The sequence below is a fragment of the Trichomonas vaginalis genome, chromosome II (assembly GCF_026262505.1).
Source record: "Trichomonas vaginalis G3 chromosome II, whole genome shotgun sequence".
Taxonomy (NCBI): domain Eukaryota; phylum Parabasalia; order Trichomonadida; family Trichomonadidae; genus Trichomonas; species Trichomonas vaginalis.
The window spans coordinates 5,999,464-6,013,809 of NC_067204.1; the positions used below are offsets into that span (position 1 = coordinate 5,999,464).

The 14,346-nt window shown below is 32.5% G+C and overlaps 2 protein-coding genes across 2 annotated transcripts, besides 5 other annotated features; one reads left to right on the top strand and one right to left on the bottom strand.

Annotated features, from left to right (window-relative positions):
- Positions 1–161: part of a mobile genetic element that runs on past the window's edge.
- A 1,674-nt stretch (positions 162–1,835) lies between these two features.
- Positions 1,836–1,864: a mobile genetic element.
- Positions 1,865–2,462: 598 nt separating this feature from the next.
- Positions 2,463–2,512: a mobile genetic element.
- A 2,032-nt stretch (positions 2,513–4,544) lies between these two features.
- Positions 4,545–4,791: a mobile genetic element.
- A 6,774-nt stretch (positions 4,792–11,565) lies between these two features.
- Positions 11,566–13,163: a mobile genetic element.
- Positions 13,164–13,430: 267 nt separating this feature from the next.
- Positions 13,431–14,135, bottom strand: TVAGG3_0494420 (His-Me finger endonucleases family; the record flags this gene model as incomplete). Its single annotated transcript, XM_051236331.1, has 1 exon — positions 13,431–14,135. One exon carries the CDS (start codon positions 14,133–14,135, stop codon positions 13,431–13,433), a length of 705 nt encoding a protein of 234 aa, XP_051094155.1.
- A 100-nt stretch (positions 14,136–14,235) lies between these two features.
- TVAGG3_0494430 (uncharacterized protein) lies at positions 14,236–14,342 on the top strand (the record flags this gene model as incomplete). The annotated part of the gene is made up of 1 exon (XM_001306023.2): positions 14,236–14,342. A coding segment is annotated over one exon (107 nt), but the record flags the coding sequence as incomplete, so codon positions are not given.
- Positions 14,343–14,346: the final 4 nt, after the last annotated feature.

The window sequence follows — 14,346 nt, forward strand, 5'->3', positions numbered from 1 at the left end:
TAGTGAGGTGAAGTGGTTGGCGGCTTTGTAAATATTTAAGGTTAAGTTAGTGTTGTCGTTTGTGTTGTAAAATATACGTTAACGGTTTTGTAAAGTGTCAAATTCACATATCAAGGGTAAGGAGGCGCAGTGCCTCCGTACCCTTGATATGTATACTAACTGTGCTACTTCTCTTAACTCTTTGTCGAAACCTTCAGACTTCAGTTTCTTTCCAGATGAGAAGTCGTTCACTAGTTTCACCTTACTATGAAGAGCTTCGAAGGCGTTCTTAAAGTCAGCATTCATTAAAGCTTCATTTGAACTGTCTTCATCCGCTTGTATTTTTGTCCTTATTGACCCTATAAGCTGGGCTGCTTTAGCGTTGGCTTGGGCATCTAACCAGTCATTATTAGCTTTTATAATATCTGCGCTTTTCATTGCCTTTTGCATGGCTGCGTCGTTATTTTTACTTTCTTGTGCTAAGTTTTCATACTGTACGGTTTGGTTTTGCAACTGTAAAAGTTTTTCTGCCTTTACATTTGCTTCAACTTCTTTTTTATACTCATCGCTATCCATATATGTCTTCATGGCTTTTTGTTTTATCTCTTCATCTTTCAGTACTTTACATTGAGTAGTATGGTTTTTCAAATTTATAACATCTTGTTCATTTTGCTACTTCTGCTGCTTTTTCTGACACTTTTTTCGCATATTCCTCTGTACTTAGTTCTTTCAGTTGTTCTTCTTTCTTCTTTTTCTCTACGTTTAACTCATTGAGTTTCTTTGTGTGTCTGTCATATTCTAGTTTCTTTTCGTTTTCACTTATTTGTTTCTGTATGTCTATGTTTGACTTTTTGACATCTGTTATTTGATTTTTGAGTGAACTCAAATTCATTTGACTTTGAGGGTTATAAGCTGTTCCGTCTGCAGCTCCACCATAGCCTGCCATTTTCGCTAAAAGTGCCGCTCTTAAACCCCCACTCTGTGCACCAATAACTCGGTTTAAAAGCATAGGGTTGCTTGACATTTGTTGCAACATAGTGGGGTCATTCATCATTTGTTGTTGCAACTGTTGTTGTGGTGTCAGTTTTACTATTGGATGTTTCAATGCTCCCTTCCTCTTACGTATATTCTTACGTAGCTTACGTGGCATTTTAAGTGAAGTTAAAAAGCGGTTTTTGACAGATGTTTATATGACACTTTTTGTTCAGCACAAAAAACTACTCGGTCAAAGTGTTGTCAGTTTTGTAAAAGAACCGTCTTATCTCATTCTATAAGGGGGAAAAGGCTTCTCAAAGTATACTTCTATCATAAGACGAAATGGTGGAAGTGAACTCAAAATAAGAGTAATTAGGTTATTTTGCCGACCAAATATATTTACAAGGCAAAATATCATATTACATGTCAACCTATTATCAGTATGTTTTGATAAAAAAATTTTATCAAATATCATATTAAAATTAACATCTATATCTATATCAATATCTACACTATAAATTTTTTTATTCAATATCATAGATTTCAAAAATTTATTTCAATTTTAAATTAATTTATGGTTTTCATCAAAATTGTTTTTTATTAAAAAGCATGTTTCACAATTTTTACGGTTTCTTTCAAAAGTTATAAAAAGAGAGTCAATAAGAAATTTCAACGCTTCAAGAAGGAATCAAAGAAATTGACGAAGTTCCAGAATTTTATTCAACAATTCTTAATCAATTAACAAAAACTATACCGAAACTTATCTTACCATCCAAATCAAATCACATTACATACGGAATAAACATTTAATCTTTTACCATTAAAATTATATTTATACGTTATTTAATTTTTTTACGTCTAAGTTGAATAGGATAATAGCCGAAGATATAAAGTAACTATAGTTTACAAGCTAAGGAACAAATCAGCATTGAAACTAAAAAATAACGTATTTGAATAATTTCGTAAAAAATTAGAATTACTCGATATTAAGCATATTGCTTTTCTATCATATATGCTTATATTCTACAATAGTGTTACCAAACATCGGGCAACATCATACGTATAATACAACTTTTTAATACTTGAACGTCAATTTGACAGACTCAAGTTTCGAATTAGAGACCAACTTTCATCAGCATAGTATATGTGCGCAAACTACTGCATAATGGTATGCTTATCTTTTCATTTTAAAAAATAACGTATTTGAATAATTTCGTAAAAAATTAGAATTACTCGATATTAAGCATATTGCTTTTCTATCATATATGCTTATATTCTACAATAGTGTTACCAAACATCGGGCAACATCATACGTATAATACAACTTTTTCGTACTTCTTTATCGAATTTAAATAGAACTAAGTTTTTATTTTAAATAAAAGAAAATAATTCTAATTTATAATCTCATTATTAATTTATTCTCATTTAATATTTCATCGATTTTTTATTATCGATATTCAATACAAATGAATTCATATTATAATAGTATCTAGTATAACTAGGTATTCTATCACAGTATTTCTTCAATTTATTATAATATTTCAGCATTTTTTAGTTTCAATGCTGATTTGTTCCTTAGCTTGTAAACTATAGTTACTTTATATCTTCGGCTATTATCCTATTCAACTTAGACGTAAAAAAATTAAATAACGTATAAATATAATTTTAATGGTAAAAGATTAAATGTTTATTCCGTATGTAATGTGATTTGATTTGGATGGTAAGATAAGTTTCGGTATAGTTTTTGTTAATTGATTAAGAATTGTTGAATAAAATTCTGGAACTTCGTCAATTTCTTTGATTCCCTCTTCCTCGCAATACAACTCCATATCATTAACTTGTATTTAAAGGCTTCCATATACAAAACTATATATAATGTTTGAAAGTTAAATCCAATCTTTTTCTATTTCTAAAAAAAATTGAGACCTAAACACGAGATAGCTTTCAGAAAATTTTCAGGGACATTTTTAATCATTTTTTTTATTTATTGTAATATCTTTGTTATTAAATTTGAATTGTTTAATATTTGAATGTAAAGAATTGAATAGTAATAATTTTAGTTTTAATACATAGCTAATTGCTAAGCAAAATAATTAATTTATTGTAATTTTGACATGTAAACTAAAGGGGAATTTAGCCGGCCAAATATATGTCACTTTTTTGACTTCACCTCACTTCCACCATTTCGTCTTATGACAATATGCTTTGTCAAGATTTCATCGTATATGCTTTGTCATGACTTCATCGTAAACACTTTGTCATGACTTCTTCGTAAACACTTTGTCAAGACTTCTTCGTATATGTTTTGTCATGATTTCATCGTAAATGCTTTGTCATGATTTTGTCATGACTTCATCGTAAATGTTTTGTCATGACTTCGTCAAAACTTCATCGTAAATGATTTGTCATTACTTCGTCAAGATTTCATCCTAAATGTTTTGTCATGACTTCTTCGTAAATGATTTGTCATGACTTCATCGTAAACACTTTGTCATGACTTCATCGTAAATGATTTGTCATGATTTCATCGTAAATGCTTTGTCATGATTTCATCGTATATGTTTTGTCAAAACTTCATCGTAAATGTTTTATCATGATTTCATCGTATATGCTTTGTCATGACTTCTTCGTAAATGATTTGTCATGACTTCATCATATATGTTTTGTCAAAACTTCATCGTAAATGCTTCGTCAAGATTTCTTCGTATATGTTTTGTCATGATTTCATCGTATATGCTTTGTCATGACTTCTTCGTAAATGATTTGTCAAGGTTTCTTCGTAATGAGTGTAAATGACCCAAAAATAATGTTTAGGTGAAGAGGTGAGATCTCACCTGTTTTCTCACCTAATTTTTCACCCTCATGAATTTGTCAAGGTTTCATCGTATATGCTTTGTCATGACTTCTTCGTAAATGTTTTATCATGACTTCGTCGTAAATGTTTTATCATGACTTCATCATATATGTTTTGTCAAAACTTCATCGTAAATGCTTCGTCAAGATTTCTTCGTATATGTTTTGTCATGATTTCATCGTATATGCTTTGTCATGACTTCTTCGTAAATGATTTGTCAAGGTTTCTTCGTAATGAGTGTAAATGACCCAAAAATAATGTTTAGGTGAAGAGGTGAGATCTCACCTGTTTTCTCACCTAATTTTTCACCCTCATGAATTTGTCAAGGTTTCATCGTATATGCTTTGTCATGACTTCTTCGTAAATGATTTGTCAAGGTTTCTTGGTATATGTTTTGTCATGACTTCATCATATATGTTTTGTCAAAACTTCATCGTAAATGCTTCGTCAAGATTTCTTCGTATATGTTTTGTCATGATTTCATCGTATATGCTTTGTCATGACTTCGTCGTAAATGATTTGTCAAGGTTTCTTCGTAAATGCTTTGTTATGATTTCATCGTAAATGTTTTGTCAAGACTTTGTCAAGACTTCTTCGTATATGTTTTGTCATGATTTCATCGAAACTAAACATAAACACTTTGTCATGATTTCATCGCATATGTTTTGCCATGATTTCATCGTAATGAGTGTAAATGACCCAAAAATAATTTTAGAAGAATTTCCTCATATGATTGCTTCCCTCTGCAAACCGAGAGTACTGGAAGGATAAAAATAAGCCAGAAAGAATAAGATAATTCTTCTAAACTTTTTCATTAGATGTAAATCAGACAAAAATAATTTTTAGGGAAGAGTATTATAAGGCATTTTGTGAAGAATATAACAAGCATAACGAGGTGAAGCCCACATTGCTACAGCGTTTACTAAAAGTCTATGAATATAATAACCTTTCAAACCAGGAGCCAAATTCTTGCGATTTTCGTACGGAATCTCTTCTCTCGGTTTTCAGAGGGAAGCAATCATATGAGGAAATTCTTCTAAAATTATTTTTGGGTCATTTACACTCATTACGATGAAATCATGGCAAAACATATGCGATGAAATCATGACAAAGTGTTTATGTTTAGTTTCGATGAAATCATGACAAAACATATACGAAGAAGTCTTGACAAAGTCTTGACAAAACATTTACGATGAAATCATGACAAAACATATACGAAGAAGTCTTGACAAAGTCTTGACAAAGCATTTACGATGAAATTATGACAAAGTCTTGACAAAACATATACGATGAAGTCATGACAAATTCATGAAAATTCAAGAGGGTAGAAATGAGGGTAGATCTACCCTTCTACCCTAAAATATATTTTTGGGTCATTTACACTCATTACGATGAAATCTTGACAAAGTCTTGACAAAGTATTTACGATGAAATCATGACAAAACATATACGAAGAAGTCTTGACAAAACATTTACGATGAAATCATAACAAAGCATTTACGATGAAGTCTTGACAAAGCATTTACGATGAAATTATGACAAAACATTTACGATGAAATCATGACAAAACATTTACGATGAAATCATAACAAAACATTTACGAAGAAACCTTGACAAATCATTTACGAAGAAGTCATGACAAAGCATATACGATGAAATCATGACAAAACATATACGAAGAAATCTTGACGAAGCATTTACGATGAAGTTTTGACAAAACATATATGATGAAGTCATGATAAAACATTTACGACGAAGTCATGATAAAACATTTACGAAGAAGTCATGACAAAGCATATACGATGAAACCTTGACAAATTCATGAGGGTGAAAAATTAGGTGAGAAAACAGGTGAGATCTCACCTCTTCACCTAAACATTATTTTTGGGTCATTTACACTCATTACGAAGAAACCTTGACAAATCATTTACGACGAAGTCATGACAAAGCATATACGATGAAATCATGACAAAACATATACGAAGAAATCTTGACGAAGCATTTACGATGAAATCTTGACGAAGCATTTACGATGAAGTTTTGACAAAACATATATGATGAAGTCATGACAAAACATATACCAAGAAACCTTGACAAATCATTTACGAAGAAGTCATGACAAAGCATATACGATGAAATCATGACAAATTCATGAGGGTGAAAAATTAGGTGAGAAAACAGGTGAGATCTCACCTCTTCACCTAAACATTATTTTTGGGTCATTTACACTCATTACGAAGAAACCTTGACAAATCATTTACGACGAAGTCATGACAAAGCATATACGATGAAATCATGACAAATTCATGAGGGTGAAAAATTAGGTGAGAAAACAGGTGAGATCTCACCTCTTCACCTAAACATTATTTTTGGGTCATTTACACTCATTACGAAGAAACCTTGACAAATCATTTACGACGAAGTCATGACAAAGCATATACGATGAAATCATGACAAAACATATACGAAGAAATCTTGACGAAGCATTTACGATGAAGTTTTGACAAAGCATATACGATGAAACCTTGACAAATTCATGAGGGTGAAAAATTAGGTGAGAAAACAGGTGAGATCTCACCTCTTCACCTAAACATTATTTTTGGGTCATTTACACTCATTACGATGAAATCATAACAAATCATTTACGATGAAGTCTTGACAAAGCATATACGATGAAGTCATGACAAAACATATACGAAGAAATCTTGACGAAGCATTTACGATGAAGTTTTGACAAAACATATATGATGAAGTCATGACAAAACATATACCAAGAAGTCATGACAAAGCATATACGATGAAACCTTGACAAATTCATGAGGGTGAAAAATTAGGTGAGAAAACAGGTGAGATCTCACCTCTTCACCTAAACATTATTTTTGGGTCATTTACACTCATTACGAAGAAACCTTGACAAATCATTTACGAAGAAGTCATGACAAAGCATATACGATGAAATCATGACAAAACATATACGAAGAAATCTTGACGAAGCATTTACGATGAAGTTTTGACAAAACATATATGATGAAGTCATGACAAAACATATACCAAGAAACCTTGACAAATCATTTACGAAGAAGTCATGACAAAGCATATACGATGAAATCATGACAAATTCATGAGGGTGAAAAATTAGGTGAGAAAACAGGTGAGATCTCACCTCTTCACCTAAACATTATTTTTGGGTCATTTACACTCATTACGAAGAAACCTTGACAAATCATTTACGACGAAGTCATGACAAAGCATATACGATGAAATCATGACAAAACATATACGAAGAAATCTTGACGAAGCATTTACGATGAAATCATAACAAAGCATTTACGATGAAGTTTTGACAAAACATATATGATGAAGTCATGACAAAACATATACCAAGAAACCTTGACAAATCATTTACGAAGAAGTCATGACAAAGCATATACGATGAAACCTTGACAAATTCATGAGGGTGAAAAATTAGGTGAGAAAACAGGTGAGATCTCACCTCTTCACCTAAACATTATTTTTGGGTCATTTACACTCATTACGAAGAAACCTTGACAAATCATTTACGAAGAAGTCATGACAAAGCATATACGATGAAACCTTAACAAATTCATGAGGGTGAAAAATTAGGTGAGAAAACAGGTGAGATCTCACCTCTTCACCTAAACATTATTTTTGGGTCATTTACACTCATTACGAAGAAACCTTGACAAATCATTTACGACGAAGTCATGACAAAGCATATACGATGAAATCATGACAAAACATATACGAAGAAATCTTGACGAAGCATTTACGATGAAGTTTTGACAAAACATATACGATGAAACCTTGACAAATTCATGAGGGTGAAAAAATTAGGTGAGAAAACAGGTGAGATCTCACCTCTTCACCTAAACATTATTTTTGGGTCATTTACACTCATTACGATGAAATCATAACAAATCATTTACGATGAAGTCTTGACAAAGCATATACGATGAAGTCATGACAAAACATATACGAAGAAATCTTGACGAAGCATTTACGATGAAGTTTTGACAAAACATATATGATGAAGTCATGACAAAACATATACCAAGAAGTCATGACAAAGCATATACGATGAAACCTTGACAAATTCATGAGGGTGAAAAATTAGGTGAGAAAACAGGTGAGATCTCACCTCTTCACCTAAACATTATTTTTGGGTCATTTACACTCATTACGAAGAAACCTTGACAAATCATTTACGAAGAAGTCATGACAAAGCATATACGATGAAATCATGACAAAACATATACGAAGAAATCTTGACGAAGCATTTACGATGAAATCATAACAAAGCATTTACGATGAAGTCATGACAAAACATATACCAAGAAACCTTGACAAATCATTTACGAAGAAGTCATGACAAAGCATATACGATGAAATCATGACAAATTCATGAGGGTGAAAAATTAGGTGAGAAAACAGGTGAGATCTCACCTCTTCACCTAAACATTATTTTTGGGTCATTTACACTCATTACGAAGAAACCTTGACAAATCATTTACGAAGAAGTCATGACAAAGCATATACGATGAAATCATGACAAATTCATGAGGGTGAAAAATTAGGTGAGAAAACAGGTGAGATCTCACCTCTTCACCTAAACATTATTTTTGGGTCATTTACACTCATTACGAAGAAACCTTGACAAATCATTTACGACGAAGTCATGACAAAGCATATACGATGAAATCATGACAAAACATATACGAAGAAATCTTGACGAAGCATTTACGATGAAATCTTGACGAAGCATTTACGATGAAGTTTTGACAAAACATATATGATGAAGTCATGACAAAACATATACCAAGAAACCTTGACAAATCATTTACGAAGAAGTCATGACAAAGCATATACGATGAAATCATGACAAATTCATGAGGGTGAAAAATTAGGTGAGAAAACAGGTGAGATCTCACCTCTTCACCTAAACATTATTTTTGGGTCATTTACACTCATTACGAAGAAACCTTGACAAATCATTTACGAAGAAGTCATGACAAAGCATATACGATGAAATCATGACAAATTCATGAGGGTGAAAAATTAGGTGAGAAAACAGGTGAGATCTCACCTCTTCACCTAAACATTATTTTTGGGTCATTTACACTCATTACGAAGAAACCTTGACAAATCATTTACGACGAAGTCATGACAAAGCATATACGATGAAATCATGACAAAACATATACGAAGAAATCTTGACGAAGCATTTACGATGAAATCTTGACGAAGCATTTACGATGAAGTTTTGACAAAACATATATGATGAAGTCATGACAAAACATATACCAAGAAACCTTGACAAATCATTTACGAAGAAGTCATGACAAAGCATATACGATGAAACCTTGACAAATTCATGAGGGTGAAAAATTAGGTGAGAAAACAGGTGAGATCTCACCTCTTCACCTAAACATTATTTTTGGGTCATTTACACTCATTACGAAGAAACCTTGACAAATCATTTACGAAGAAGTCATGACAAAGCATATACGATGAAACCTTAACAAATTCATGAGGGTGAAAAATTAGGTGAGAAAACAGGTGAGATCTCACCTCTTCACCTAAACATTATTTTTGGGTCATTTACACTCATTACGAAGAAACCTTGACAAATCATTTACGACGAAGTCATGACAAAGCATATACGATGAAGTCATGACAAAACATATACGAAGAAATCTTGACGAAGCATTTACGATGAAGTTTTGACAAAACATATACGATGAAACCTTGACAAATTCATGAGGGTGAAAAATTAGGTGAGAAAACAGGTGAGATCTCACCTCTTCACCTAAACATTATTTTTGGGTCATTTACACTCATTACGAAGAAACCTTGACAAATCATTTACGACGAAGTCATGACAAAGCATATACGATGAAGTCATGACAAAACATATACGATGAAGTTTTGACAAAACATATATGATGAAGTCATGACAAAACATATACCAAGAAACCTTGACAAATCATTTACGAAGAAGTCATGACAAAGCATATACGATGAAACCTTGACAAATTCATGAGGGTGAAAAATTAGGTGAGAAAACAGGTGAGATCTCACCTCTTCACCTAAACATTATTTTTGGGTCATTTACACTCATTACGAAGAAACCTTGACAAATCATTTACGAAGAAGTCATGACAAAGCATATACGATGAAATCATGACAAAACATATACGAAGAAATCTTGACGAAGCATTTACGATGAAGTTTTGACAAAACATATATGATGAAGTCATGACAAAACATTTACGATGAAACCTTAACAAATTCATGAGGGTGAAAAATTAGGTGAGAAAACAGGTGAGATCTCACCTCTTCACCTAAACATTATTTTTGGGTCATTTACACTCATTACGAAGAAGTCATGACAAAGCATATACGATGAAGTCATGACAAAACATATACGATGAAGTCTTGACAAAGTCTTGACAAAACATTTACGATGAAATCTTGACAAAACATTTACGATGAAATCTTGACAAAACATTTACGAAGAAATCTTGACAAAGCATATACGAAGAAATCTTGACAAAACATATACGATGAAACCTTGACAAAGTATTTATGTTTAGTTTCGATGAAATCTTGACAAAACATTTACGATGAAATCATGACAAAGTATTTACGATGAAGTTTTGACAAATCATTTACGATGAAGTCATGACAAAGTCTTGACAAAACATTTACGAAGAAATCTTGACAAAACATTTACGATGAAGTCATGACAAATCATTTACGATGAAGTCATGACAAAACATATACGATGAAGTCATGACAAAACATATACGATGAAGTCATGACAAATCATTTACGAAGAAATCTTGACAAAGTATATATGATGAAATCATAACAAAACATTTACGATGAAATTCCTTTGTTGATGTTGTCTAAATGTCATGTTGTCAGTAATTTTAAGAGAAGTTAATTAACCTGGTAGCACATGGTAACATGGTAACACCTTCAGTTCTTCAAAAATAATTCATAAATGCCTTCCTCCTTTCGTACCTGTTGTCAAAATGTCATGTTGTCAGTAATTTTAGGAGAAGTTAATTAACCTGGTGACATGGTGACGTGGTGACACTGAAAACATTTACGATGAAGTCATGACAAAACATTTACGATGAAATCTTGACAAAACATATACGATGAAGTCATGACAAATCATTTACGAAGAAATCTTGACAAAGTATATATGATGAAATCATGACAAAGCATTTACGATGAAATTCCTTTGTTGATGTTGTCTAAATGTCATGTTGTCAGTAATTTTAAGAGAAGTTAATTAACCTGGTAGCACATGGTAACATGGTAACACCTTCAGTTCTTCAAAAATAATTCATAAATGCCTTCCTCCTTTCGTACCTGTTGTCAAAATGTCATGTTGTCAGTAATTTTAGGAGAAGTTAATTAACCTGGTGACATGGTGACGTGGTGACACTGAAAACATTTACGATGAAGTCATGACAAAACATTTACGATGAAATCTTGACAAAACATTTACGATGAAATCATGACAAAACATATACGATGAAATCTTGACAAAGCATATACGAAGAAATCATGACAAAGCATTTACGATGAAATCATGACAAAACATTTACGATGAAATCATGACAAAACATTTACGAAGAAATCATGACAAAACATATACGAAGAAGTCATGACAAAGTGTTTACGAAGAAGTCATGACAAAGTGTTTACGAAGAAGTCTTGACTATAGATCCGTATTTTTCCCAAGTGAGCGGGGTATCTCCAATCCCAGCCCTATCGTCCTCCCAGTGTCAGTTTTCAATATAAAATCCAATTTTTTTTGAAAATAAAAATTTCGAGAAATTTTTCTGATTTTTTTTCTTTGATTTCAATAATTCAAAATAAATTTGGGAGTAAAAAGACACTATTTAATGAAATTCATATGAGTGAATGTGGATAAATACTCTCAAAACATACAATTTATCTATTTTTTCTTTATATTATCAACTAATTAGTGATAATTTTTTTTGAATCAGATTTTTTTTTCATTAAAAACATAATATATAACACAACAATGATGCACACATACGTATCTACACATCAAAATATAAAGCTTGTTTTGGTCTGGGCATCCCAACCCAAAATTCTTTAAAAATTGAATAAAATTGAATACTTGGGGCTGGGATACCCATCCCAAAACCGAATTGAATTTTTTGAATTAAAGAATATATTTATGTATTTATAATATACATGTGATGTCTATAAAAAATACTAAATTCTAAAAAAAATTCAATTTATTCAAAACGTATACTAAGTGATCACTTCATTAGTAGGATCAGCAATCCTACTAAATGGTGAGAACGCCACTAACTAAAAAGGGAGTCCTTGGAGCTCTTGATCTCTTGTCAGTAGAGTTCATAATGAGGCATGGCATCTACTGATTAGAGATCAGAGCAATCCTACCTTATCTTCAGGAGCTACAAAGCTCCTAATCGTTACGAGAGGGAGCCTTGGAGCTCCTGAAGCTCATCAGCAGAGGCTATTTACCATTTGGGCCTCTTCTGATGAAAGATGCGAAACACGTCTACGAACCAGGAGCTTCAAAGCTTCTAATCCTTACTAAAGGGAGCTTTGGAGCTCCTGAGTCTCCATCAACAGAGTCCCAGATGGTAAATGTCCTTTGCTGATGAAAGATGCGAAACACATCTACGAACCAGGAGCTCCAAAGCTCCTAATCCTTACGAAAGGGAGCTTTGGAGCTCCTGAAACTCCTTTTACTATAAAATAGGACAGTTTTCTTCTGAGGTTCTCATCAAATCTAAGACTTCAGAAGAAAGCTGTCCTATCAATGTATACTTACACTCTCATGGACTACAAGTGTACAATTTTAAGGCAGAGATTATCCGAGGCCTCTCATCAAATGAGGGACCTCGGATAATCTCTACCTTAAGTAGTCAAATAACTTTTCTCACTATTTAGGAACAAAAGAACAAGAGTTGGAGTACTTTAAGGCAAGATTCTTCCGAAATCTCTCATCGAATGAGAGACTTCGGAAGGACCTTGCCAAATCCTTGAACGCCAATATCCTTGGAACTGAGCTAGAACCAGGGAGAAGTAGCATACTATAGAGCACGATGGTAATCTCGGAAATGCTTATATCGCCCCAAGCACAATATTTAAGAAGTCTAACTCATATATACAAGAAGTCAGGCTGAATAGATATTGTGCATATGGTTTGCAGAACTCTCATGATATTTAAAATTCATGTTATCCCAAAAAAGGTGACACTTTGGGTGTATCGTCCATCCCAGGGATGCAAAAATCACATCACCTTGGATCTATAGTCTTGACAAAACATATACGAAGAAGTCTTGACAAAGTGTTTACGTTTAGTTTCGATGCAGTTTGACAAAGCATTTACGATGAAGTTTTGACAAATCATTTACGATGAAGTCATGACAAAGTCTTGACAAAACATTTACGAAGAAATCTTGACAAAACATTTACGATGAAGTCTTGACAAAACATTTACGACGAAGTTTATACAATAATGTTAGTCATGAATGTTTGTCCTACGTGTTGGCGTTAGTGTTGAAAAATAATGTTTGTCCTACATGAAGCCGTACAAGCGTTTGAATTTGTTTATAAATAAAATTACACTCTTGTTTTCTGTATCTATCATACAAACATAAGCAGCACCTGTTTTTGTAAAGTTTATATGAAGTTTTCGATAGTTAGGACCTGTATAATAATAGAATGCGTCCTCATTCTCAACATAGTAGTAGAACTCAAACGAATGCTTACCATAATCTGTTATTTCAACAGCTTCGTCAGATATTTCATCAACGAACTCATAAACTATATCGCCATACTTGCTTTTATTTCTATTGTTTTCAGATCTAGAACACCAACGAAGGTTTGAGATTCTGTTGTCCGTTCTATCATGATTTATATGGTCTATTTCTATCAAATTGTTTGGATTTTCAATCCACTGTTCTGCAATAATTCTATGCTTTAAGTACTTTTTGTTGTTTAAACTAAGCATAATGTAACCATAATTATTTAAGCATTCACTCATAATATGTTTGTCTTTCTTTCGACGAATAGTAAAAGGATATGTCGTACAAATCTCATAATCTTCATGATTTCTCAATGTTTCCCATTGAGTTTGTTCCCCACTAACGTTCTCATTGACGTCCTCAATATCTTCTTCCTCACTGAACTCGTCAATATTTTCACTAGCTCCTTCTGTAATGTTTTCATCGGCATTGTCATTGACTTCTTCTGTAATGTTAGATGTTGTTGTTTCGCTCATGTTCTTTCACTAATGTTAAAAAGTTATGTTGTACGAATTTTGAACAGAATTTAGAGCAGTTATGAAACAATGAAGTATTTTTACGCTATTGAAAGGAACTATGAGAGTGAAGTACATGACAGCAATGACAAAAGGAACTAATATCAAACCTAATGAAATCGCTCACGAGGACATAGAGCTTAACAAGTATTTTGTGGAGTATCTTATAAGT